Source organism: Nelumbo lutea, chromosome 3 (assembly GCF_056320005.1).
Source record: "Nelumbo lutea isolate HS-2025 chromosome 3, American lotus-T2T, whole genome shotgun sequence".
Taxonomy (NCBI): domain Eukaryota; kingdom Viridiplantae; phylum Streptophyta; class Magnoliopsida; order Proteales; family Nelumbonaceae; genus Nelumbo; species Nelumbo lutea.
In genome coordinates this window covers 15,613,924-15,641,480 of record NC_142686.1, presented here as the reverse complement: position 1 = coordinate 15,641,480, position 27,557 = coordinate 15,613,924, and the positions used below count along the sequence as shown (strand labels likewise).

Here is a 27,557-nt window from a genome sequence, read left to right as displayed (position 1 = left end):
TAATAATAAATAATAAATTGACAGGTATTGAAAGTTTGAATACTAAATTATTGTATTTTAAAATTCCAACACTAAAATGACACTAACCTAAAATACCAAACGTGTGCCTATGTCCGTTACGCTATGTTTACTAGGATCGTCTGTCTCAGCCACCCGCCCCGAACCCTGTGATTTGATGATCTAAGAATCATCGGAACAGGAAAAAAGAAAAACAAAACAAAAAAAAAAGGATCCACACAAAATATTCCGAAAGAAAACAACTTGGAGAGATTACCGGGTGGAGATCCCGAACTTCAGAAAAAAGCCGTCTAGTGGAATATAACCTGTGAAAATAAGCACAATAGGGAGATCGGTGCCTAAGAGTTTCGAGAGGAGACAGGGTGGTGAAGGCGAGAACCTGCTTGGAATCGGGGCAGTCCGTCCGTGGTAGGATGATTTGTGTGCTTTCATGTGCCTAGGGAAGTTTATTGTTGTACGAGTTAATAAGTGATGGCAGGATTCTTATTTGACGCTTCATTTTTTCCTTAGTCTTGTTAATCTCAATTTCTACCTTTGTTCGTGATGCTCGTGGTACTCGTGGGTAGCTATTGATGTTTTTTCTACCTTTGTTTGTTCTAATTTTTATATATTCAGTGATTGGTTATCTAGAATCCTCTTGTCAAAGTTTTTCGTTTGTTGCACTATCCTGTAGTGAGGTGACTGTAGAGCTGAATGAAGGAACAAGTTAAAGCTCCAAACGACAAGCCCTCAAGGTTTGCTTTCAGTTTCTCTGGTTAAAATTAACTCGCTAGAAGAGAAAGAACCGGGACTTGGTCTTGTTCTGCTTGTTTTTGTCCTTAATGCTGCTGCTATACATGTTTACTCTGTATCCTGTGTGAAAACTGGGGCCTTCACTCATCACGACAACTGTAGTTCGGTTGGCTAAGGCAGCGGTGGTTGCAACGGCGAGGGTTGTAGAGACGGTTCCTACCGTGGTGTTGTATGGGCGGTGGAGAAGAGAAGAGAGCATGTTTTGTTTTAGTCATTTTTGAATTCCCTCAACACTAGGTCTACGGTTGCAGTGGCGGCGATCTAACGAAAGAGAGGGGAGGAGGAGGCATGGAGGAAGACGGAAAGGGCTGAAGGGTAAGAGGGAGAGAGAGGAATGAACGAGAGAGGGAACTGGGTTGGGCGGGTTAATAAATAAAATTAAGGCCAAATTTTTAAACTATCCTAACATTTAGGGAATTAATTATCTTTACTATTTCAGTATTGTCTTAAAGTATTTCTACTGTTCCTAATAATTATCACCATCGTAAAATCATAATCTTTAATTGTTTTTCAAATTTAAAAAATAAAACTCAACTACTGAAAAATTTTCACTGTCACTGTCGTTGCCATCTTTGTTCTTTACATGGCATTTCTAGTTTGATCAATGTTGTTGACTAGGAGACGATTTTCTAGTTGATCAATGTTGTTTTCTAGGAGACGAGATTAATGACATGATCCCAATGGTTGGATCTGATACCCAAAAGTACATTATTTATTGAAGTTGGAAGAATTGAATCATTACATTTGTTTATAATTGTTTGTTCCCATGTTAGCTAAGTTCCAATTTGATGTTATAAATCTGATACATTAGTTGCAAAAAATAAAAAACGAGAAAGGAGCATAACACAGCACCATCGGCATCATTTTCTGTTCAATTATTACAACAGTATAGAAATTTCCTATTCGAAGGCCATATTTACAGGTAAGATCAATCATCTTCTCATTAAAACTACATGCTTCATTTTGTTTTACTGTATATATTTGTTATAGACAAGGTCTGGTTCCTTTGGTGGAAAGCCCTTTAGGTTTTTCCTTTGTTTTCTCCACTCAAATAAGAAGCCCTTTACTAGCTTCGCTCGGAAGCTTCGAAACAAGGCATGCTGATGCAATCACGCTATGAACAGGGAGAAGAGAACTCAAGAGCAACATTCTCATCGCAACCTCAAAGGAGAGAGAGCAGAGATTTGAGAATGTTGGATTTCGAGAAACTGCTGCAGACGATTCTCTTAAGCATATAATGACAACATTGTCTGCCAAGTCTCTCATAACCTCAAGCTTGTACTCCCTCCTTCTATGATTCCATCCCAACAGGGACTTCTCAACCAGCACTTGAGATGTCAAACTGGCTGCAACTCCAGGCTTGCACATTGATTCGAATTCCTCTCTATTGTAAGCAATACCACTTCCGGTGCCACCCGATGTGAATGCAGGCAGCATAATCAGAGGGAATTCCACAATAGAATTGACAATCTCGAAACACTCCTCTAAGCTGTCTTCATCCCAATGTTCATCATTGCCTGTTTAAACAAATCTCTATCTTTTTCTTTCTTGATCGCATCCAGCTTTGCTCTGATAAACTCAATGTCGTACTTCTCCAGCGCCTTGCTTTCTGCCATTGCTACAACAAGATTTAAGGTTCGTTTGGTTTGCAGGAATAGGGGTCTGGAATCGGAATCAAAATGGGCTATTCCAATTTCAACTGTTTGATTGGGCGGAATTGAAATCCCATTCTCATTCCCCCATTTGAGGAAATGGCCATTCCCTGCCCCTCCTTTGTGAATGAAATCTCATTCTTACCGATTTTAATTCATATTCTCATTCATGCTTGAACCAAAGAGATTATGGGAATGGACCATTCCAATTCCAATTCCGGAGGATTTCGATTCCAATTCCGACCACAAACCAAGCGAACCCTTAGAGCTGTTTGTCCTCCCATGGTGAGTAGGATTGGTCATGATTGTAGCTGGGTTGGAGTTTATGAGAACCACCTCATAACCTTCCTCCTTGAGAGCCTTGCAATTTGTGTGCCCGAGTAGTCGAACTCGCAAGCTTGTTCAATGACAATGGGTCCAGCGCCGAGTATCATTATCTTCTTTAGATCAGTCTACTTCCCTACGAGAGCACCACCAAATGTGCCATTTGTCGAATCATGGTGTCATTGTTGTTGTTTCTACTGGTGGTATTGCCACCAATGAAGAGAAGGTTGAAGAGAAGGAATAGGGGAAGTGAGGAGAAAAAGAATGGAGGGTAGTATTGGATTTTAAAAATATTTATATGTCACATGGTGTCACATGCGTACAGATTTTGACAGAACATTAACAGATGTTAACGATGGGGTATAGCTAGTCAATGGCCAAAAACAGTAGGGGCATTTTTTTTTATTAACAAGCAAAGTAGTTTAGTAGACATAACTAAATAACAAAGTTAAGAACTAACCAAGTCTTGGTTAGTTAGTAGTTGGATCCAATTGGGCGGATCCTTAAGAAACAACCCAGAGTCTTTTAGTCCCCTTCTAGCCAACTCATGGGCTACCGAGTTCCCACATCTACCAATATGCACAAAACGAAGAGAACGATCAGCTGTACAAATGAGAATATACACAAAAAGTTTGCATCCAACGCTAGGTTAGCTTTCCTTGCATTCAGAGCTTGGACTAGAGATAAGTTGTCTAGTTCCATCAAAATAAACTTGTCCTTAAAACAATTCAGAATTTCCAGGCTTTTCAACGTTGCTATCGCTTCTGCTTGGGCGTGGCAGCTCGAGATTTACCAAAAACAGCTGCTAGCACTGTTCTAGAACTATCCCTGAGAACGGCTCCAAAAAATTTCCATCCGCATTCAATTTAAGAAATTCTGGCTCTAGCGTTTTCCAAAAAAACATCCACTCTTGCTTCACTTCCATGGTGCTGAGAAGAACCTGGTGATCCGGCTTAGGAAATCTTCAGCCTCTCTCTCCACATCCTATAGAGCATAGATAAATTAGAAATCGGGTCTACATCAGTATCTTCAAAAACCTTCAAGTTCCTGCTTTTCCATATTATCCACAGAGTTAGAAAAGAAAAAGCAATTACATCCTTTTTATCATTTTTATCCAAAGAGCGTTTTTTAAACCAAGCCAAAAGCCATTTTTTGAAAGAGTCTAGACGGCTTCCCCTCAACAAAATATACCCCAAATGACATGCAAACCACAAGGCTTTAGCATGATTACATTCAAATAAACAGTGCATGATTGATTCAGGGCCATTTGAACAAATAGGGCATGTGGCATCAACAACAAGATTCCTTTTAACTAGATTCTCTTTAATTGCAATTGCATTTGCACATCATTTTCGTACAAAGTTTTTAATTTTTTGATCAATTTTTGACTTCCATAACTCTAGCCATTGGCTTTTGCTTAACTCCTCGTCATTACCCGTTTTCCCCCCATGGGAAAATTTCCACTTCTCAAAGCTTTTAAGAGAAAATATCCAGATTTGATTGTGTAGTGCCCATTGGGGTTGAGAGTCCATTTAAGTTTATCATTCCACTGTCCTTCTGACAAATTTATATTAAGGATGCTTCTTGCAGTTAGGTCACTAAACATGGCCCATATTAGACCTTCCTTCTAATTTCTTCCTTTACTTTCTATTAGATCCTTCACCCAAATTATTTCAGGGTTCTTTGGTCTAGGCCCTATGATTCTAAATGATTCAATATTTTGGAGCCACGGATCTTCCCACACCCTAACCTTGGTGCCTGAACTTATTGTCCAGCAAACACCTTTTTGAATGACCTCTCTATGTTTTAACACACTTTGCCAACCCCAAGACCCCTATTTGGAAAAGTGATTAGTTGGAAAATTTTTGTTTTTTATGTATCTGCCTCTGATCAGTTTAACCCATAAGTTATCTTCTTCCTTGCACACTCTCCACACTAGCTTGGCTAATAGGGCCAAGTTAAAAAAATAGGGATCCCTAAATCCCAACCCACCATTTAGTTTGTTCTTGCTCAGTCTTTCCTAGCACACCCAATGAATTTTCCTATTTCCCTTAGAACCTCTCCACTAGAATTTAGTTTGGATACTTTTCAACTCATTACAGACACTCTTAGGGAGTAAAAAACAAGACATGGTATAATTTGGGATTGTAATGGCTATGGCTTTGAGCAGCACTTCTTTTCTTGCTTGTGAGAGCATGGTTTCAAGTCAATTAGACAATAATTTCCTTACCCTTTCAATTAAGAAGTTAAATAAAGCCTTTTTGGACTTCCCCACTTGGGTAGACAGTCCCAAGTAAATAGAGGGAGTTTGCACTCTCCTCATTTTCATAAACCTAGCCAGGATTTTTGAAATTTGAGGTGCAAATTTCTATTGAAGAAGATTTTAGACTTTGAGAAATTTACCTGCTAACCAGAATTTTTCTCATACATCTTGATAGTGTCCAATAAAGCCTCCCTTTCTCTTAGATCTGCCTTAGTGAAAATGTAACTGTCATTTGCAAAAAATAAATGAGAGACAATTGGGCAATTCTTGGTGATGGAAATACCTGAAATTTTCTTTTGGTGTACAAGCTCTGTTAACTTTGCAGACAGAACTTCTGAACATAACCAAAATAGGTAAGGTGATAAGGGGTACCCTTGCCTCAGCCCTCTTTCAGGGGAAAACTTGGACCCCGGCCTTCCATTGACAATCACTCTATAGGAGATTGTGGTCGCACACTGCATTACCCAGTTTATCCATTTAGCTCCAAAGCCAAATTTGAGAAGCACTTTCTCTAAGAAAGGCCACTCAATTCTATCATAAGCCTTATTCATGTCCAACTTGAGGGCCATCTAGGGTGTTTTGCCCTTAGTTTTCGTCATGAAATCAATTATTTTGATGGGCTACAAGGATGTTGTCTTGAATGCATCTACCAGGAGTGAATGCAATTTGATTTTCACTAATCAAACTCCCCAAGAGAGGCTTGACTCGGTTCACTAAAACCATAGCTATAATCTTATAAACTATATTACACAAGCTAATAGGTCTGAAGCGAGTAGGGGTTTCAGGGTTCTTAACTTTTAGAATTAGAGCAATATGAGTTTCATTAAACCTTCTTAAGATTTTACCTGTGGTAAAGAAATTATTAACTGCCCTTGTGATATCCTCCCCAACCACACCCCAATACTTTTGGAATAGTAGGGGAAGAATTAGTAAATTAGCTAAACCTTAAAGCTTAAAGTGATTTTTGAAGTCCATTCGTCAAGTCTGAACACTCCTTAAATTTAGTTTCAAATATGAAAGATGGCGTGGCAGATTTCTATTGGTGGGACCAGCTCCAGAACAAGGAATCTCTGTGTGTGTCACAGATCACACACCCCATGAGCGCCCCACATGTACATTTCCCAATACACGGTTGTGATGTACTGTGGGACGCAGAAGTGAATTCCTGAATCAGAGTGTCCTCTTCTACTCCACAGTCCGCACTGGGGCACTGGGGATGATCGGGCTAGGCCGAGTTTTTTACAGGACGGCAGGAGCTTTCGAGAATTAGAGCTGCCTGAGCCCAGCTCTCAGCCCGCACCCCAGGCCCAAGCTTGATAATACAAGTCCGATCCTGGTTCTATGCAGGCTAGGCCAGGTATGCTAGTATCTAGGTTTGCCCGCATAAGCTAACGAAACCAACTTCTATAAAAAACTTAAAAATGTAAATCTAAATTTATATCCAAAATCATAATATATTATAATAAACATACATATAAATTCTAATACTGTATTATATTATATTACCTTATTGTATATTATACATATTAAGGAGTAGGCTTTTCAGGCCTAATATTGGGCCCGGCCCGCATTATATGCAAGCTTGATGCAAACTTGGGATTTATGATGAGAAATTTTGCGTCCAGGCTTGTCTAAGTAATGCAGATCGGGGGCAGAAATGATTATCCCTTTCCCTACTTGTCATGCTATCTATGTAATGCCAGTGCCACGATCACCATTCAAGTGGTTCAATGAAATTTCCAATGTTTTTAAACTTCTAGTTAAATTGGTTGACTCACCACCAAGCCATATTTTTGAAGAAAATAATAAAAAGAAGCACGGACATGGTCGAATGACCCGGCCGACCATTGAATTGTTGATTCGTGTGACCCAGTTAATGGGTCCTGGGTTAAACAATTGTTCCTTTTTGGTGGTAGTTTTAGTCATTTTAATCATTAATAGTAGTTTGTAGTTATGTACAATGCTCACTTGATTTTGTTCAATAGGATGAATCTATAATATTAGAGGCATACAGAAAAAAGTGAATTGGTCAATGATACGGTGATTCAACTGGTTGAATCATTGATTCGTTCAACCAGATCAATGGGTCATGAGTTAGAAATTAATTTTCCTTTCTTTTTTTTTTTGTTTTTAGTCATTTTTATCATTAATTATAACATTTTTATACTTTATTTTATTCACCATGATAAATGTATAATATTAGAGGCACATTCAACCTTTTTGTTTTTCACATTTTCTATAATTTTTTTTTTTACTTTATCGTTTTTACCTAGTTTTATATATTTAATTATTTATTACCTATTAATGTTGTCATGGGTTGGCATGGACAATTGATTGAACAACAATCTGAAGGAAAAATTGGCTTCCATTTCCAAGAGTGATGTGTTCCAAACTATCAGGCCTCACGGTGGTGTATTTAAAATTGTGCATTTTTTAATTTATTATGTCCTTGGTGGTATTTTGTATTGTGGTAGTATGGTTGTTCCAAAATATTGGAATCCGAAATGTATGGTCCTTGAGTAAAATTTGGACTCAGTTTGGAAGGAGTGCCACTGCCACTTTTGAGTGTGGAATTGTAAAAACAATGGGATGTTCACTATGAAATCTTGTTATGCAGCCATGATCGATCATGTCTGGTAGTGGTGTTAAAGTGGCCTGGTCTTGGATTTGGAAGACCCAGCTGCAGGTTCCTTTAAAGACTGTTTTCTTCTTTATTTCTTGCATCAAAAGGAAAGGTCCAAATAGTAGTGGATGCTTTAATTTACTCAAGCGAAGCTTAAACTTCCGAACTTGGAAGGCACCTGCAGCTTATGTGGACAAACTCCTGAATCTGTAAATCATTTTTGTTGATTCATTGTTCGTTTACCTTTCAGGTGTGGTGCCATTTTTCTGGGCTCTTTAATATCCAGTGGGTCCTTCCCCTCTCTGTGGCTGAGTTGTTATCTTCTTGGATGTGTGGTGTGTTTTCAATCCGATGAAATTGCTTATTTACCCCTTGTTGGACAGTTTAGAAGGAAATGAACCATAGGATCTTTGATTTGAGTCCAAATCAGATCGAGGTAGTTGAATCAATTCTTGGCAGAGTAGTGGAATGGCTGTTACACCAGTGGGTTGGTTGCTCTAATATTTTTGAAGGAGTGCCACTGCCGGCTAGTGCATTTTCTTGTAGTTGGTTGTCTATCATCTTTTGAGTTTGTATAGGAGCTGGTTGTATATAATACTCTGTACATATTTATAGAGGCACACTTTTTTGGTATTTGGGTGAGGGTCTCTTGCTTCCCCTCTCTTTGTTATACCGATACCCTCAATTGGGTATCAGTTCATTTTCTTTATTTTATAGGTATTAGAGGGGTGCTATTAAACCCTCCAAAGTTTTAAAACCCCCAAACCTTTTCTGTATTGGTGTATTCATGCATTTTGGGGTTTACCGATATAAATATGATATGCCTAATATCAATATTTTGATCCTTGATTATATTCATTATATTGGGATTGAATCAATCATGATATATATCATGTTAGTTTCCTACACATTGGACCCAGTATCAGGCTTACATGGTGTCTCATGGTTGGCCAATTAACAAGTATCATCTGGTTCATATGGAGAATTTTGGAGTCTCCATCCCCAATCCCACCCCCAGAAAAAAAATATAAAAAATTATATAGATTGCTTCTATTGGAAGAATCTAGATAAATGTAATAAATAAGAATTATCAGCCTTCGAGTTTCTTTGCTCTGGAGAAAATGAGACCCTCCACATTTCTGCTATATTGTCTTAGTTTGGGAGGACTACAAATACAAATTGCACTGAACATATTTGTATTTGCATCCTTCTATTTTTTAGCTTATTCTGCTTTACTCCAAAATGAAGGACAAGCAAAAACAACTATTTTATATGGGGGTGAAATTTTTAATCATTGCTTGGATATCATTCTTAGAGAAAATTGTCATGGCCCCGTGTTTAGAGTAGATCAATATAAAGACTTAAAAGCTAAGGCTGTGTTTGGTTGCAATGCAAATAAATTTGCATTGGTGTAAAATCATGGCACTGCAAAATGATTTGAATGCAAATTCTGACTTATTTTTGTTTCAAATTTTAGTTTATTTTGTTTGATTGCAGTATAAATAAAGTAAATTAACGCATGAAACGGAATAAATTAAAATCCAAAATAAAATTAAACAAGAATTTGCATTTTTTTTACACTTGTTCTAGTACAAAATAAAATTGCAATGCAACCAAAAACAGCCTAAAGTTCAATTCTTATGCTCCTTGTTTGAATTTTAAGTTTATATTTAGAAATATTTTTGGGAATTTTGTTTTGGAGGCACAGTTGGAGTGATTAAGGATATTTTGGAATGTCAATCCCTATATTAATGACTGAAAATTCAATTGTAATGTTGCTGATTATGTTCTAACATCCCATTTTGATAAAGAACACACTCCTGATAATTAGTCAAAAAGTATTAGCAGCCCGGTTGATTCAGGAATAGAGATCTGGAATCGGAATTGGAATGGACCATTCCGATTTTAACTGTTTGATTGGGCAGATTTGGAATCCCATTCCCATTCCTTGTGGAATGGCATTCCCTCATTTTAAGGGAATGGTGATTCCCTACCCCTCCCTTGTGAATGAAATCTCATTCCATTTGATTTCAATTCTAATTCTGATTCTTATCTAAACTAAATAGACTGTGGAAAATAGATCATCTTGATTCCAATTCCATTAGATTTTCTATTCCAATTACGACTATGACTGCAAACCGAATGGACCCTTAATACTTGTCATTTCTACCCTCTTATGTTTTCAATAGATATGCATTTATAAAAATAGGGCGTGCCCAATGCTTAGCGGTTTTAAAGAATGGCCTTACAATGCTTACATCAATTATTTAAAGGGTAAATTTCTGAAACCTCCCCTTAAGTTTGGTAATTACAATCCTCCCTTAAACTTTCTACATGGTTGCAAGTAGATCCCCTCAATTAAAATCCTCTAACAAGAGTCATGAAAATGTCTAAAATACCCATGCGGTTACTACTGAGGCTGGCTTTTACAGAAAAAATAATACAAACTTAAGGAACACAAGAAAAAGAGAGTTTAAAATTGCAGCTTTACCTTTGAGGAATTGATATGAAGAGAAAAATTGCATTTTGGCTACAAGTAACTATATGGGTATTTTGGACATTTCATGCCTCTTATTAGAGGATTCTAACAGATAAGGCCTACTTACAACTGTGTTAGAAAGTTCAGGGGAGGTGATTGCAATTACCAAACTTCAGGGGGGTTTTCAACAATGGTCAAACACTTTAGGAGAGGTTTTAGCAATTTACCCTTATTTTGAAAAGATGCTGCTGCTTAAGTAAACTGTAAATGCATGAGATTTTCTTTTTTGTTTGGCAAGCATAAAAAACCTATCATTTACAAATTCTCTGACAACCAGTTTTGGAAATAAACAAATAAGATTTAGCATGAAATTTGTTGGTAGCTCCATTTGTTTTCATTGTAATTTCATTTACGCGGGTGCAAATACATGGGAATAAGATTAGAAAAGTGTGAATTCTTCACTTTTGCTTCAGGTTTTACTTTGCTTTGAGTTTTATTTTAGTCAAACTGAACAAAGTAAAGTTTAAAGTGAATACAAACCAAAACTTTCATTTAACTCATTTGCACTCCCATTTTTACATCAATGCAAATGAAATTGCATTGCAAACAAACTAGGCACAAGCAAACCAAAATGATATAGCATCTTAGAAACCTCCTAATCTCTTCAAAGCCTTTCTTGCTCTTTTTTATGGTTCGTTGGGACTTTTTCCTCTTTTAGCAAACGTGTATATATTATTATTATCATCATCATCATCATCTAAACTTTGTCTCAATTATATGGGATCGACTATATGAATTTAGTTTTGCCATTCCATTCTATTTAGTGCCATATTTATCGTCAAATTGTAGGCACTCTAAATCATTTCTTACTACTTCTACCCCTAAATCCTTTTCAATTTCCAAATCAATTTAAAGATTAAATTCTAATATTGTATTAACAATCAAATTAATTTGGATCATCGTATATACGATTTCATATGATGTATTTGTGGCCCTAAGTGGGAAGATCCTCTATCTCTACGTCAAGGAAGTAGCATTGTTCAATCAAATTATTCAAAATTCCACATTATAATACAATAATTCCTCCAATGTGAGCTTTTTCTTGCATGGATGGTTCTAAGCCAAGATAATGGATGAGGGTTGTGATAGGTTTGTTGATTGGCATTGAAGCCTTTGCTAAATTCTTATGGTCATGGATGATTGAACATTATATAGCAATAAGGAAGAAAGGAAGCACATTGATTTGGCGGGTCTATTTCTATGCCAAAATATAAATATTGAATTGGGTTACGGTCTAATTGAGTTGATCAGGGCCATCTATTCAAATGCACCAAGTTGCCCTAACTTTCCTACAATCTTGTTGGTTCAAATGGGTCCTTTTCCCCTATGTGGAGGTTGGATTAATTCAAAAATATCTTATATGTCAGGGGAAGGTTTTGATATTGTTAGAAAAGTGAAGGAAGGTTTTGATAGAAATTAAGACAAAGTTGTTAACAAAAGTTTAGGATTCTAAAAGGAAAAATAATAATTGATTTGATGGTCGGGTCACGGGTGCGCCTGGCCTGGCCCGATCCGTTGATCATTGGTCCTGGTCCAGACTCCAGTTGCAGATTTGCTGTGTTGCACGGCGAAATACACGTCCAGGTCGGACCGGATACGTAAACGGGTTGTCAGAAAGATACGGAATCGTTGATTCGTTTCATTTCACCACCGTCATAGACAGGGGGATCAGTCTCCCTTTTATCTCTGTTTATCGACCCTCGGATGGAACTCAAAAATCTGGTATAGCGGGAGAGGGAGATAGTGTTATCAAGCTCAGCTTGCCTCGGCCTGGCTCAGGGCCTTCATGCATGAAAGCTAAGAAGAATTTCTTCAATTCTTGAAGCCCTAGCTCGCACGAGCCGCAATTGTCATTAGCCGATGGGATCTCCTGGTCCCAATCGTATCGATATCTTCGAGATTTACAGGAGATATTGCGGTAATCAAAATTTTGTCGATTCTTTCATCCATGAATTTAGGGTTTCCTTTATTTGCTTATGCACTCTGGTAGCTATCTTGTTGTTGTTGTTTTTTTTTTTTTTTCTTTTTTCTTGATTAATTTATAATCGCTACTGGACGAGAAAAGTATTTCCTTGAAAGGTTTCAAGCTTTTCAATTTCTTTATGGTGAGCAAGCTAGTAATTTGAATTATGTCTTTGATGCTTGGTGATATTTTGTGGATAACACGCTGGTGATAATTGTGCTGTCAATTTTTTGACGAGTGTCTTACGTTATTGTCACAGAATTCTGCCGTCAAGAGCTTCCATTCTTGTCTCTGTTATTTTAAGTTGACATGCATAGCTTGTTTTATAATTAGGGTTTTTTTTTTTTGGTTTGTCTTAGAATCTTTGTGGTAGACATTTAAGGCAAATGCACAAGCAAATACTGCAAACTTTTCTTGTTTGTGTAATGCTCGAAAATTTGTTGACTTAGCTTGAGTTCGTGAAAGATGTTATTAAGCTATCTAACCATGGTCTTCCTAAAAAGGAGAAATTCGGGAACGCATCTCAAAGGTTTGATTGGAAACTTGGTTTGCTTTTAATTCACTACCATTGTAAGTAATGTTTTCCTCTGGCCGAGTGCCACCTGGGACGGCTGTATTTCTCTTGTGGTGACACTCTTTTTGGTGGGATACCGGCGATATCAAAGACTGTCATAAATTTGCTACCCAAGAGAAAAAGGATGATCTTGGATCTGCTTTTCTCCTTTGACTTCTTTCTTTGGACATTGGCGATTTTCACTCCTTTTTATTGTCATTAAAGTCTCTTATTAATTTCTACTTGGAACGCTATAGCCTAAACCTTGAATTTGTTGATGCAATTGTATTGCAATGATGAGGTTTGTTTTTCAGTTTAGCTGTACAGAAGGGGAAAATGAAAAAAATGTAAGTGAAAAAGAACTTCTAGTAATCTACATGAATCTCGAGTTCTGAACTAAAAATTTTTCTGAGTGCTGCATGGGAGTTAGTCCTTTGGTAAAGCTACTAAGGATTAAATGTTGCATCGTTGTTAGCTTTTATTAATTCAATTGTCCATTGTAACAAAGCTAGCATCCATATCTTTCATTGGGTGCCACCTATAATTGATGCATTTTATTTATACTAACTAAAAGTTATTAAAAGAAAAATAAAGGAGTGCAAGGAAGGGTGTTAAGGAATTGATCCACAGTGAAGAAGAGAGAAGAAAATTCAATAAAAAAGAAGAGAAAAGAAAATGCCCCAAACCCTCAACTCCTACAATTCTTTCAACAAAAGCTGCCTCACAATAACAGAAATTTCCAAGTGACAAAAAAGACACCTTAAGCATGCAAAGTTGAATCAATCAAATGGTGCTCTCTACAAGCATAATTGAACTACTCACAATTTCTTTGCCACCTTCCCAAAATCAGACATTTTTTTTATGAATAAAATCAGACATTATTTGAACATGCATTTTGTTGTGGTGGAGCTATTGTTCATTTGTGGTTTTAATGAGGTTGAAATGAGGGGAAGGTTTGAAAGGCTTTCTTATCTGTAAATTAACCTGGGCAAAAGTTGTATAGTAGGGGTTAATATGGAGGATAGGGAAATCAATGCTGCTGCGGCTTGCTTAGAGTGTTCTATCTCTAATTGGCCTTTGAATTTCCTAGGCCTTCTGTTAGGACTTAGGAGCAAACCCTAGGGAGAGTAGGTTTTGGAACCCAGTGGTAGAAAAGTTTGAGAAGAGATTAGCCTTGTGGAAGAAGAACTGGATCTCATTGGTAGGGCATTTTACTGTTGTCAAGGCTACTCTTGCCAATTTGCCAACTTATTTTGGCTTTACCTTTAGGGTCCCACCTAGAGAAGCCAAGAAGTTATAGAAATTTATGAGACTTTTTGTGGGAGTTGGGGGAAAGCAAGAAGGACCATCTAATTAAGTGGGAGATCGTGTGCAAAAAATAAAGAGGAAGGGGGTCTAGGAATAGGAAATATGGCACAAAAGAATGCAGCACTTTTAGGAAAATGGTTGTGGAGGTGGCTTTTGGAAAGATGGAGTTTGTGGCATGAAGTGGTGGGTAGTATTCATGATTGACTAGAGAATGGTTGGGATGTTGGTGTATCTTGTTGGGCTATGTTGGCAACACCGTGGAAGGAAATTCATAGTATTTTTCCTAAATTTCTTAGGTATGTCAAGTATGATGTGTGCTTTGGAAATTCTATTCGTTTTTTGTGAGGATGTTTGGGTTGGGAACTGTGCTTTAAAAGTCTTTTTTCCTTCCCTATATTCTATCTCTTTGTATAAAAGGGAGGTTGTGTCAGTGATTTAAATGGCATGCCTCCTAGGCGCACAAGCGAGGCACATTTTGGGGTATGCGCCTCGCCCAGGTTCTAGGCGTGCGCTTGATGCGCCTCAGCCCAGGCGTGCACCTTTTTAAAATTTTGCGCTTTTTGCTTTTTTTTGAGTCTAAACGGCTGGTCTGAGAACCCCCTATTTGCTTATGTTGTTCATTCATTAATTGCAATAAAACATCTTCTTAAAAGGCAATGAAAGTTGTAAAATCATTATTTTTTTATGTGAGAAATAAGAATTTCAGAACATAACATGGACTTGTTGGGGCTTGCCTCAAGGGGAATGCTACAAAAGACGACTCAGAATCAAGAATGCAATATGTTTTACATCACATCAACTACTTGAAACAATGCAATTAAGGAAAAAAAGAGATTGTGGGTTTTACATGCTTGAAAATGCTTTATATGTTTGCTTTTATTTTTAAATTTTCATAATACACTTTACATGTTATGTTTATGTATTTTAATTTTAGATAATAGGTTTTTTAAATCATTTACTTTAAAGTTTAAGTTTATATTTTTATTAACATTATGTTTAATATTTTTAATTTTTTTATTGCATTCTTTTAATTTTTTTTGGAATTTTCTGACTTTTTTTTTTATTTTTTAGTTTTTTTTGTAATTTTGCGCTTTTCTTAAAGAGGCGTGCCTCGCCTTGCGCCTTGTGCTTTTAAAACATCCAGATTCATCCCCACTCAAGTTACTGGTTCCATCCTAGGACTTTGGGTTTTCTAGAGGTTTAAGGGATGAGGAGGTTGGTTTCTTGTCCAGTTTGTTTAGTACCCTCAGTAAGGTTTGTGTGGATCCCTCAAAACCAAACAAAAGGGTTTGATCTCTAACTTCCAAAGGGTCTTTTTCTTGTGTCTCTTTCTTTAAATTTTTCTGCCAATCCCCTTGTCCACAACATTTCCTTGTTAAGGATGTTGGTGTTGGCCTGTTCCCTCTAAAGCTAGTGCTTTTTGCTGGGAAGTTTTCTTTGGAAAAGTAAACACCTACGATAACTTATAAAAGAGAAGACCTTTCCTGTGCATCTCACCTAATTGGTGTGTTCTTTGTAAGTCTAACAGTGAGGATTGCTATCATTTACTTGTTTCTTGTTTAGTTATTGCGGAATTATGGGATTGGCTTTTTTCCTTGTTTCGGTCCAGGTGGACTTTGTGATTAGAGGTTAGCATGCTATGTGATTCTTCTACCTTTGCTTGGCCTAAAAAAACAGGGAAGAGCCTTTTCAAAAGAAAGAAAAAAATAATCTATCAAAGCCACTTCTCCAAAAAGTGCCTTTTCATCATGTTTATATTGGTGTAGCCTGAACTGTCTTCTTATGGATTATACTTATAGTGTTTGAGCCTTATAACTAAATTGGTTGATGCAATTGTATTGTGATGATGGGCTTCCTTACCCACCAAAGAAAGGGAAAAAGGAAAAAGGAAAAAGGATCAGGTGGCCGTCATTGGGAAAGTGGAGCATTTTTAATGATCTGGTGGGCGGTGGTGTTAAGGCAATTCGAAGGTTTTAGTTACAAGCTTTTCGAGAATAGTTATATTTTCTTCTTTTGTGACATTGTAACTTTGTACTGTTAAGGGAAGCTATCCCACATTTAGCAATGCAATCTTTACAATTACTTATAAAATATGTATACAAAAATAATATGCATCTTAAGTGAGCATTTCCATCCGAATGTTGTGTATGTGGAAATTACTCATTTTGTGCTGCTACTATCCTACCTGCTTTTGTCGTGTTTTTGATAGGCTACTTGGTTTTCTCTTTAAATGCTGTTTCTTGGTTCTATTATCAATTGTAATAAATGTAGATTACCTGACTTTGATGCAGACAATAGATCAGGAAACAAATATGCCAGCTTGAGGGATGCATTAGCAAAACTCTTGAAACAAGTGGAGGAGTCAAGGGTGCAAAAGAGGTATGGGCCTATTAATAAATATGCAGTCTGCACATGCTTTATAAAAATGTATGTTCTTTTGTTATGAATACCAAGATAATAAACTCAACTTGGCACTCTAGTTCAAGTTGGAAATTAATTGAAACTTAACTACTTCAGTCAAAATTTAAAAATTAAATAAAACAAACCAATTATTTAACATTCTATTCATGGTTGTATGTATTTTCCCAATTTATTTCCTATCCCCCATGTTTCTATATAGTTTATATATTTTTCTCTCTATGGTTCTTTTCTCTATTTTCTATAGCCATTAATGGAGATTGTTCCTCTATAGATGTCATCATAGAGGGGGAAAACAATTGGGGTTGGATGGTTTCCAAGATTAAAAAAAATGGCTTTTTTAAACATCTTCTTTATTTTATTGTCCATTCAAGAAGTGTAAATGACTAAATGAAAAATCACTTGAGTAGGTGGCCACTTGGGTTTCTTTATCATTTTCCTTGCCCTTGGGCTTTGGGGAATGGTTGAATAGATCACCATGCTTTGCTTGTCTACTGTTTCTTAAAATAAGAAAAACTTTAAGGCACATCTGCACTAAGCGGCTTGGACTGAACCTTGAGTTTGAAAGCTCATATACAAATAAATGGGAGTATTACATTCAGTACATTTTGTTTAGTTCTACTTTCCATCTATATATAAGAAAATAAATAGAAGGATTTGTCTGGAAAGAATTGATCTTTATGCCTCTTCCACCACCATTTTCATCTTTTTGTGCAAGTAATTTGAAAACCCTTTATGAGATTAACCTAGAGGATTAATCTATAATATCACTGTTAATGTTTAGGTTTTCTTCCAGTGACAGGCTAATTTTTGAGGACCTTTCAAAGCTCATGTCACGTTTAGACTTGATGGTGAGTTTTGTTTCAAGTTATGTGAAGTTTACAAATGTGTAGAATTTCATTAAGCAGTGCTATCTTTTTAATCTTTAAGGGCTTTAGCCATTTCCTCTCTGTTCTTTTCATGTTGTTTTTGTTCACTAGGATTGAGAATATGTGGGTATTGATGAACTTTATGGCTTACCTTTTCTTTTATAGGTAGATTCTTGTCAATTTGCACGCTTCTATGACTTTGTGTTTTTCATGTGCCGTGAAAATGGTCAAAAAAACATAAGTAAGTCATCTTCATAACTCTAATTCAATCTAACCTTTTTTTGAGAAGATGCCTCTCTGAAAATATCTGTGCAGAACATTTCTCCTAATTCAATTTATTATGCATTCTTCACTCTCTTTTTGTGCTTGTTTACCTATTTCAATTTGAAAATTACTGAAAAAATTTTCAATTTGAAAAATTTAGCTGTAAGCAGGGCTATAGCAGCTTGGCGATTAGTTCTGGCAGGAAGATTTCGCTTGCTTAATCAATGGTGTGGCTTTGTTGAGGTAAAAATTCTAAGTTCTATTATTTGCAATGCTTGCATGCTATTCTTTATTTTTCCTATTTGGTCCCAAAATTGGCTATTAACCAAACCACTTACAACTCCTTCGTCTTCCTTTTGTGAGAGGTTGCTGTTTTATCTATTTATTTGTTTTTCTAAACATAGGGGGCATTTCTTGGTGCAATGGTAAAATCCTGGGCTGTCAAGCATGAGAATGTGGGTTTGAGTTGAGAGTGGCCACTTTGCACGAGATAATGCTAGAAAGTTTGGTCCTTATCCAGTCCACCTTACCAAGGCCCTGTATAGCTGGGAGCAACATTGGATAGTGGCCCTATTTATTTATTTTTCTAATAAATCTTTCATGCAACAACTTGTTGATAGGGCTGCAACATGCGCTGGGTTAGCGTGAACTCAACCTGAATAAGGTTGGGTTGGGGTTAGGGTTGAATTTTGCCAACCTGACTTCTCTTCTGGTTGGGTTAGGGTTGATTTCTTGGGCAATCCGATTGAACCTGAACCTGACTCTATTTTGTTAGTCCATTTACCAGTTTGTCCCAACTTTTAAGCCCTAACCCTAAAGACAAGTTGTTATTAGTGATTTTCGCTCTATTATTACTAATTTCATGATTTTAGATCTTCAATAGAAGATCTATTATAATTCATGATAGACTCTAATATTGATAAAAAAATTCATAATAGACTAATAATTTGAAATTCCTTTTTTTCATTTTTGTACTGAAAAACCAATAAAAACACCAAACAAGCGAATGCCAATAAAAAATATGGTTAGTCTAAGTTCATAAAGGTTCTGTATAGGTCTCTTAGTCAAAGATTAAGAGAATTTGAAGCACTGATGAGATTTTTAGATGGAGAAAGGTTGGTTTGAAAACCCAACCTAAAGTTTAGGGTGAGGCATTTTATGTTTGGTTAGGGTTAATGTTGACTAGGTTGGTTGTACCCTTTTCTTTCTTAATCAACAAATTCTTACCTTTCAAAAAAATGTTGACTAGGGCGGGTTGGGGGTTCAGAATCTTGGGTTGACCTCAAAACAACCTAACCGTTCTGATTTGCACCCCTACTTGTTGATAACTGCACAGGCATAAAAACTCCTACTCCCACTTAAGAGTTCCTGAAGGCTTCCCTTTACTTAGAGATCACTGCATTTTTTTCTCCTTATTGTCTGCTTGCAACTTGCTATCCTTTCTATTCTCAAATAAGTCCTTTTCCATGAAATTATCCCCTCTGTGCATTGTAGCACTGCCCTGTAGACCTATTCATGGGCCGGGCCGGGCCAGGCTCGGGCCGGGCTTTTACTATTCATTAATAGAAATATGTTAGGCCTGAGCCCGAGCCCGAGCTCGAGCCCGGCCCTAATAAAAAGCCCCAAGCCCGACCTAATAAAAAAATTAGAAATTTTCCCTATTCAATAATCAATATAAATCAGAAATTATTTACATTAAAAAAATATATAAATTCAAAATTTATTTATATTAAAAAAATATATAAAGAAGGGAAAGAGGATGTGGAGAAGAAGAATTTGGTTGGAAAAAGAAGGGAAAGAGGTGAAAAAAAGAGGGGTATTCAACTAGGTTTTCTAGGTTTATTTATAGGTCGGGCTGGGCTATTTTGGCAAATTCCGAGCCCGGCTCGAATTTATTGCGGGCCGGGCTTTTTGGCCCGAGGTTAAGCCCACGGGCCTATATACCTGTTCAAGCCCTTCTCCATATGCTCTGTGACCTTGGGTTTGTCATTTGATTTTTTTCCTTTTTCATCCTGTGTCCCATTTTTTTTTTTTTTGATAATTGATCCTGAGTCCCATTTTTTTTTTTTGATCAATAACTGTGAAATGTATTCATTAAAGATAAGAAGAATTACAAAGTAGGGGGGGGGCTAAACAATCTTAGCTCCCTGAAACAGTCTATGAGCAGCAAATACAATTACAATAAAGCCCAAAACAAAGAGTTTCTATTAACTCCTTGCCTGGCTAAACCATCTGCCAGAGAGTTTGCACTTCTCTTAACTCATTTGTACTGAATTTCTACATCGTTAGCCAGCCACTTAAATTTTCGTTTTTCATTGCTGTACTTCCATATCCTTGAGTTATCTTCTTTTAACCAGTTCACCACCACTTCAGAATCTCCTTCACTAATCAGTTTTCTAATTTGCATCTCCTTGGCTCTTTGAACCCCTTCAATGGATGCAAGAATCTCAGCCCTCAAGGAATCCCCTTCCCCAATTGGTCCTGAAAACATAGCTAACAGATTTCCATGTTCATCTCTTATCCTGAGTCCCATTTTTCAACACCTTCTTTTCAGCAAGAGAAATCTGGGCAGAACCTGTCCCCCCCCCCCCCAAAGTGAAGCTTTTGGGTGGGAAGCCTTCTTGAATATTATCAACATGTGTGATATGCTTCAATGGAGGTCTAAGTGGTGCCTTTCTCCTCTTATGTGCATCCTCTGCTTCAGGAGTGGCAAGAGTGCAACTCTATTTCTTGAGTACTCCTTTGCCAAAATAGTGTGGAACTTTTTCCTTGATTTGTTTGGAGTTACTTGGGTGCCCTCTGCAGATCTAGTAGAATAACTCTCATCATTGCTGCTCCATTTCCACCAAAAAGAGTGAAATTACTTTGGCAGTGTGCTAGGGCAGCAGTATTATGGGGTGTTTATTGTGAAAATAGTGCATACATTTTTTAGAACAAACGTTCTGACACAAGTACTTTGTTAAACTATGCATGATCTGGGTTGTTCACTGGGTGAAGACAAGGAGTACCAATTGAATTCGTATTGAAAGTGTTGTGACTGTGGTGGCTAGTTTCTCTCCTCTGAGACATGTAGTTTCTGTATTGTCAAATCATGCCATCTCTGGGGTAATTAAACTGTGATAGTAGTTCTGTAGGGAACCCATGCTAGTTGGATGTTGGGGGGATGCTTAGAGATCATAAATCATGAAGGTAATGTTTTAATGAGTTATTCTGGTCCAGTGGGGGTTGGCAATTCTTTAAGGACTTTAACTCTTAGCAATTCCACAAAGATTGGAGCTAACCTATGTTTATGTTGTTATTTATTTGGAAACTGAAAATTGACTTTTCTTTTTGGTTGTTAAAGTTCGACTTCATGCTATCCTTGTGTTGATCTTAAAGATGAATTTTCTTGATTTAGGTCCCTGCAAGTTGATGGGAGTTCTAAATCTTTTGCATTTTTATCTCCCAATATGCAAAGTAGAATTATATACTGTGAAGTTATTTTCAAATTTTCATTTAGAACTTTGTCAACCCCCTTAGTTCAGTGAATATCGCAAGGGCCTGAAATACAATGTTTCATTGGATATCACAGTGAACTTTGTCAAATCCTTCTATGCTGCGAAGTTATGACAAATTCATGCTACATTAGACTGTTTTTCCCATGTTAGTTTTCACGTTCATGTAGGACCCATGGAAAAATGGGTATCACTTACCCACCTAGGGGCATAGTTGTCAAGGCGCCTAGGCGACCACAGGGCGCTCAGTCGCCTAGGCGATGGAATTTGAAAGTATAAAATATATATCCTAAACTACTTTATTTGTTTTTTATACTAACCAACATACCTGTATGCTAGCTATTAGCAATAAAATCATTCGAATAAAACATAAAATGCCATAGCTAGCATTCTGGCCAACAAAAATGGGGGATTGCAGACAAGAAAAGAGCGAAAAATAAGGGGGAAGTGCCCCTGTTTCGTTCCCAACATAAGTTGTCCAAGAGGACGATGTGGACTGTGTTTAAGGGGGTGGAGACCCTGTTTCAGGCTAAAAAAAATGGAGGAGGATTGTTAAAAGTAAGAAAGAAGGAGTACCAGTGTGATTTTAGGAAGGAGGAGGAGGAGGAGGAGGAAGCAGAGCCTCTATTTCATCCCAAAAATATTTCAAGAAGAAGAAGAAGGAAAAAACGTACCTGGAGGTGTTGGACTACTTGGACTGAGCAATGGAAACTTCTCAGTCATCGTTTTCTCTTCTCAGCTCTCGGTTCAAAACTCAAATTCTCAAACCCAAAGAAACTTTCGTAGTTTTAATGTAAAAGAGAATTACTTTAATAAAAAAATGATAATATATAACAGGGTGTATTCTAATAAGATAAAACAAACCAATAAAATGATATAATACATATGCACATTCAAAAAAATAGTATAACATATATATGGGTGAGCGCCTAATACTAAAACACCTGGGCGTTGGGCGAGGCGACTTCTAAAAATTGCCTAGTCACCTAGGTGTCGCCTTGACAACTATGCCTAGGGGATAAGTTGACAAGATGTGTTGGGATAATTTTGCCCATTATAACGAATTTTTATGGATAAAAGAGTCATTGCATAATTTACCTGAGAAGCAAATGAACACAGGTAAGTTCACTTGAGTAAGTGTTTCACAAGTAACACTTACCCAAGTAAGTGAACTCACCCAGGTAAATAGCTTTCTGAAAAACAAATGGAGCCTAAAAGTCTTATCAAAGTTGTGTTTCACCATTCCCATAGTTAATTTTTCACCTTCATGGGAATCTTTCATCTAGGGGTACTATCTTCTGCAACGACCTTGGTCAAATTTTCATTCTACATATCGCAATTGGAGTATGTAGTTTGGGTTAGTGATGGCAAAATTTCTTTATTTTCCACTCTGAATGGGGTCTTCCTGCTTGTCTGTGAAATACTTTGGTTTGGACATATGAATAAAGGTTCTGAATGATATGATGAATTTATTCTTTCATTCTATTCCTGTCAAGGTAACTAATATATTGAATTGCATTTAGAAAAATCAAAGGCATAATATCTCAGAGGATACCTGGCAACAAGTTCTAGCATTTAGTCGGTGTGTACATGAAGATCTTGAAGGGTATGATCCTAAAGGTATTATTTTCAAAGTTTAGCCATCGTATGCACCTACAATCTTGAATGATGTTTTTACACCTTTGCTTTATATTTTGATTTTTGCCCCCTTTCTTTGGGAGTCAGTTGTATTGCAAGTTAGAATTCATGAATACAACTTTTAGCATATACTATATTGGCTTTACCTCTGAAACTGAATTAAGCACCCTCCAGAATTCAATTTAATGTTTACATGCAGCAGCACAGTTTGCTGCAATCCTGGCTAAGCTACTTTAACTTGAACTGGGTGGGCATGCCTTGCCTGGCCCTTCTGTTCTTGTCTAAATTGCATGTGGACATAAGTTGGTTTCAATCTGGACCAGTAAATTTTGACCTGTATAAATATGAATCATAATCTTAGAATATCATTTCAGTTATTACCCTCACTTGTCTATGCATAATTACAAGTTTTTTGTTCATTTGTTTTGGGTGTGTTTATATATGGTTTTTTTTTTGGTACTTGACTGTTTTGCAGGTGCCTGGCCTGTACTTATAGATGATTTTGTTGAACATATGTACAGGTTTGATTTCTTTTCCATAATAAACTTTGTACTTGATGCTTTTTAGTAACAAATATTATTTGAAGCTTGTTCTGCCCCAAGCTATCTGACCCCTTTGAATGTCAATTCAGAAAATTCACTTTTCAAAAAAAAAAAAAAAATAGTAATAATGGAATGGTTTGTTATACCCCATTGTGGATGTTTGTACATTTGGGCCACGAGAATCTACCTTGAATTTCCCTGGCTGGCTGGCCTTACATTTCAGGTTGTCAATTATCATAACTACTGCCTGTCAGAACTGATTAAAAAAAACAAAAAAAGAAAAAAACTACAGCCCAGTCAGTTCTTGATGATTCGTGCTTAAACCATGAGATGTCATCCATTTTTTTTGACACAACATTAACATGGTTCCAGGGAAGCACTATGGAAATCTTACAGGGAAATTTGCAATTCCTGCATCGTTGAGTTTGAATTGCTGCTATGACTTTTGCATGTCTCTCCAAGGGAAGTTTCCTTTGAGGAAACATTTCTGTCAAGATCTTGACACAGTACCATCTTACCAAAACCCTGTGTACATTATCTTGGCATGGACAAAGTGTTGAGCGTTCTTTTTTCTTCCCACTAAAAATCAAATTGTCTATTATGGACTTGGAATGTATTGGAACAAGTTGAAGAAAAAAAAACTGTGATCATTCCAATAGTTAAATTTCAAATCTATAATATACTTGGCTGGACAAGGTCATTATGTGAATGATTTGGAAAAATTCCAATAGTTAAATTCATTGAAAGTAAACAAAATTTGTTCCTCTAAAATGAGCTTTTGTTCTGTAATGATAAACCATGTTGCCCAGATATGACAAGAACACAACTGGATAAGGTGTTGTATATGAAGTTTACATTAAAAATTGAAGTATCTGAAATGATATGGCACCACCTTATAAGTATCTAGGTAGCATAGGTGATCAGCACTGTTAATCAACAGTGGTATACTGGTATCAAGAGCTCCAGGTCATGAATAGGCATTTTGGCATGTGTCAAGAAGTCTTCCAAGTGGACCAAAAATTAAAATTTCTTAAACTTAAATAAATAGAGACGTTAGGCTACCATATTATCCCATATAAATGCTTCAAACACATGTCATAATCAAGGATAAAATATCGATACGATATTCCAGATATGGGGTGTATCATATCCATATCATCACATCCAGATAAGCATGGATACCACTGATAGATAAATGTTTTAAAATATTTAAAAACATAGTTTTCAAGGCGCCAAGGCAAGGCTAGGTGACAGGGGGTGCCTTGTCGCCTAGTCGCCTAGGCGATGGACTTTTTTAAGTGAAAAATACATATCCTAGGTAGTTCCCTAGGTTCCATAACCATATTTTCTTAATAACTATCCATAATTTTCATGAGAAAATTATAAACTTCATGTTTATGTCTAGAAAATCAACATATTTATGAGAAGAAAAAGAAGAAAGAAAAGAAAATTCAAAAAATATGGGGACTGAACCCCTATTTTTGTTACAGGAAAAGAAGAAAAGAAAAGGTGGAAGGAGGAGAAGGAGAAGAAGAAGATGTGGAGGAAGAAATGTGTTGATTAGACAAAACATTAAGTTTTTCCCTTATCGGTTCAAATTCTGAAGTCTTTGAGGGTTCAATACAGCAGTTAGCAATGTTTGTAAGACAGTATACAAAACTGCTAGGCGACTGGGCGAGGTGAGCCTCCAAGGGTGCCTTGTTTCCTAGGCGTCACCTTGACAACTATGTTTAAAAAGTTTGAAGGTCTCTTTCCCTACCCCCTAATGGTTATAGAATCAAAAAAGTAAAAAAAGGAGAGCATCAGTCATTGATACACACCAATACCCAACTTTGGGTGTATTGGACGTATTGATATTTTGATCCTTGGTCAATTCTTTTCTAGTTTTTTTTCTCTCTCTATCCCCATTTTCCCAATTGGATTTTATATTTTGAATGCCTTTTTTTTAGTTTAAATAATTATTAATAATATTTAGCAAATTTTTATCGTAATCAGATATAATTATGTAGTAATGATTAATACAGGTGAATTGCATAACAAAAAAAAGAGTGGATTGGTTGCACTGTCTATGCTTTATCTACGCTGTCATAAGAGCATTTTAACAATCAAATTAGAGGGTTGTATTTTTCTCAGTTTCCCATTCCTTCAGCATTGGGATTTTCCCAAGGAATCTGTAGCTTATGGGAAGTACAATGGAACTGAATCCTTCTTGCCTTGCCAATCACTATAAGAAAGATCTTTGATCCATTTGACTGGAGAGAATGGTTTGCAGTCTGGATATTGTATTCTTGTTTTGACTTTGAGAGGTAGCAGGGAAGAGGAAGAAGAATATGACCCAAGTTCCATGCCATGGCTGTTACACAAATCAAATGAAACAAGCTATTTATTTTTATGTAATTATTTTATTAAATAACTGTTCTGTTAGGTGCTATAGGTTCACATTATTTTCAAATTGGAATGATTAGTAGATCCTGACCTGGCTTAGAAAACAGGAATACTGGTTACAAATCCAAGGTTTACTTTAGGAGGATATAAGCATCCATGTTAGAATCTGCTTTGTTTTTCCTAAGAGATTTAATATCATACAAGCAACATGAATTGGGTATGTCATGTACTTGCTTGAAGATGATCTGTTAGATGCTGAAACTTGATTATAGTGCTGGAGGCACTTTTTCTTTCTTTTTATTTTTTATTTTTGGGTTGCGGGAGGAGGGTGCATGACTCCAATTTTGAAAAACCCCAATGTGTGGGGAAGTGCTGGGATGTGGGCCCTTTGTCCTAGTAGGTCACCTGGGTGCATAATTTCTCCGAGGTCGTTCCAAATAAAATATCCTGGTTTGCCTCGCTTGGCATGCTGAAGATTTCCATCAGATCACTTTTGCTTTTCCTTCAACATATGCCCAGCATTTATTTCCTTTTTCTTCTTTGTTGTTCATATGTTGCAGTGTCACCCGTTCCAATGCTTGCAGCACTCTGAGTTGTGGCTGTAACTGTGGTGACCCGGAAGCTGAACCATGCATATCTGATGACTCTCTTCCTGGTATGCCTGACAATCTTAAAAATTATCAAATTATCTTTATTCTTTTACAATGGAGCGTAAGAAGTAAACTTAGTCCTAGGATTTAATGCTGCTATATTTTTCAGGACTGAATGTTTTCTCTGGTTCGAAGAGGAAGTTGCGTATGGACTTTGATCAGCCTGAATTTGAATCATCAAAATCTCCCTGTTGGAAATCCTCACATGCAGAGCTTTCATTGAATTCTAAGAGAAGTAGAATTTCTCCAGCTGATAAACCAGAGTACTGGGAGGATAATCCACCTGGTAATGCTACAGATGACTACATGGAAATAGCTAAGAATAATAGCCCGTTGGCATCTTCAAACAACTCGCCATGTGCAGTTGAAGGTAGTCTGTCAAAGGGATTTGCAGGACTCCTATCAACCAGTTCTTGCTTGCAGTTTGATAAAAAAAGGAGGGTCTCTCTTACATAATAATGGCCACCATAATACGACTACTCAAAACCGAAGAAAAGAATATCTTGTTGCGAGTGGAATTAATTGAAAAGTCTCCAGTTTACTACCTGATTTTGTGTTATTTTGGTCATTGGAAGCTCTTTGATTTTTGATTCATCGATGCTTGTTTTTGTACTCTACTGTTATAAATCATAAATCAATGACATCGTTTAATTTGTTTGCGTAAAAGTACGGACAGGCCTAATCCAAAACCGATCCATTGACACCCTTCGGCGTCACAAGCAAACAAATGCTGCAATTGTCATAGCCGGCAAAAGATATGAACTCCATTACTTTAATGCAATGTAAAATCTTGACCTCAGTAGCATAATAGAACAGGTTTGAATATGTGCTATGCCAAATGGGCCGTTGCCTATTTTACCTCACATACTGTCCCCACCTCAAAGTCTCCATCAACACGACTAACCCATTAACCAATTGGATTGGGTTCAATTCGATCCAAACTGAATGAAACATTAAAATTACATGAAAAATCTAAAAAATTATAAAAATATATTATAAATTCCATAATAATATCAAATCACATAAAAATATAGAAAATGGAGAGAAATAAAACCTATTGGAAAAATAAATTCATCATCACATGTATCAGTTCTGCAACAGATATTTTGAACCGAGTGACGTTGTGATGCTCTGCTCAAAGTATCCCAAGGGAGGGATACTTTGCACAGGCAGTGGGGCGTGGATCATGTTGGGCCAACCCCTCAAAGTATCCCAGGAAAGGGAAGCACGGCCTGACTTGACCCATGGGCTGGTACGGCACA

General features: G+C 36.8%; 1 protein-coding gene and 1 long non-coding RNA gene across 3 annotated transcripts; both read left to right on the top strand.

The window, feature by feature from the left end:
* Window positions 1-126: 126 nt before the first annotated feature.
* Window positions 127-8,533, top strand: LOC148863160 (uncharacterized). The gene is made up of 2 exons (XR_016109250.1): window positions 127-752; window positions 7,923-8,533. It is a non-coding gene; the product is annotated as an uncharacterized LOC148863160 (long non-coding RNA).
* A 3,265-nt stretch (window positions 8,534-11,798) lies between these two features.
* AAR3 (defective in cullin neddylation protein (DUF298)) lies at window positions 11,799-26,961 on the top strand. 2 transcript variants are annotated; one of them, XM_088977484.1, is made up of 9 exons: window positions 11,799-12,129; window positions 16,327-16,414; window positions 17,250-17,304; window positions 17,488-17,563; window positions 17,747-17,829; window positions 22,604-22,700; window positions 23,194-23,239; window positions 26,206-26,300; window positions 26,405-26,961. In XM_088977484.1, exons 1-9 carry the CDS (start codon window positions 12,072-12,074, stop codon window positions 26,749-26,751), a joined length of 945 nt encoding a protein of 314 aa, XP_088833610.1. In that variant the 5' UTR covers window positions 11,799-12,071; the 3' UTR covers window positions 26,752-26,961. The 2 variants fall into 2 exon arrangements, with proteins under 2 accessions (XP_088833610.1, XP_088833609.1); XM_088977483.1 differs by having other exon boundaries at window positions 11,808-12,129; window positions 17,238-17,304.
* Window positions 26,962-27,557: the final 596 nt, after the last annotated feature.

Coding starts and splice junctions, on each gene's coding strand:
- AAR3 (XM_088977483.1), top strand. CDS start 12,072: ATGGGATCTCCTGGTCCCAATCGTATCGATATCTTCGAGATTTACAGG. Junction 16,415..17,237: donor GAGTCAAGGGTGCAAAAGAG/GTATGGGCCTAT, acceptor GTTAATGTTTAG/GTTTTCTTCCAGTGACAGGC. Junction 17,564..17,746: donor AAATGGTCAAAAAAACATAA/GTAAGTCATCTT, acceptor TGAAAAATTTAG/CTGTAAGCAGGGCTATAGCA.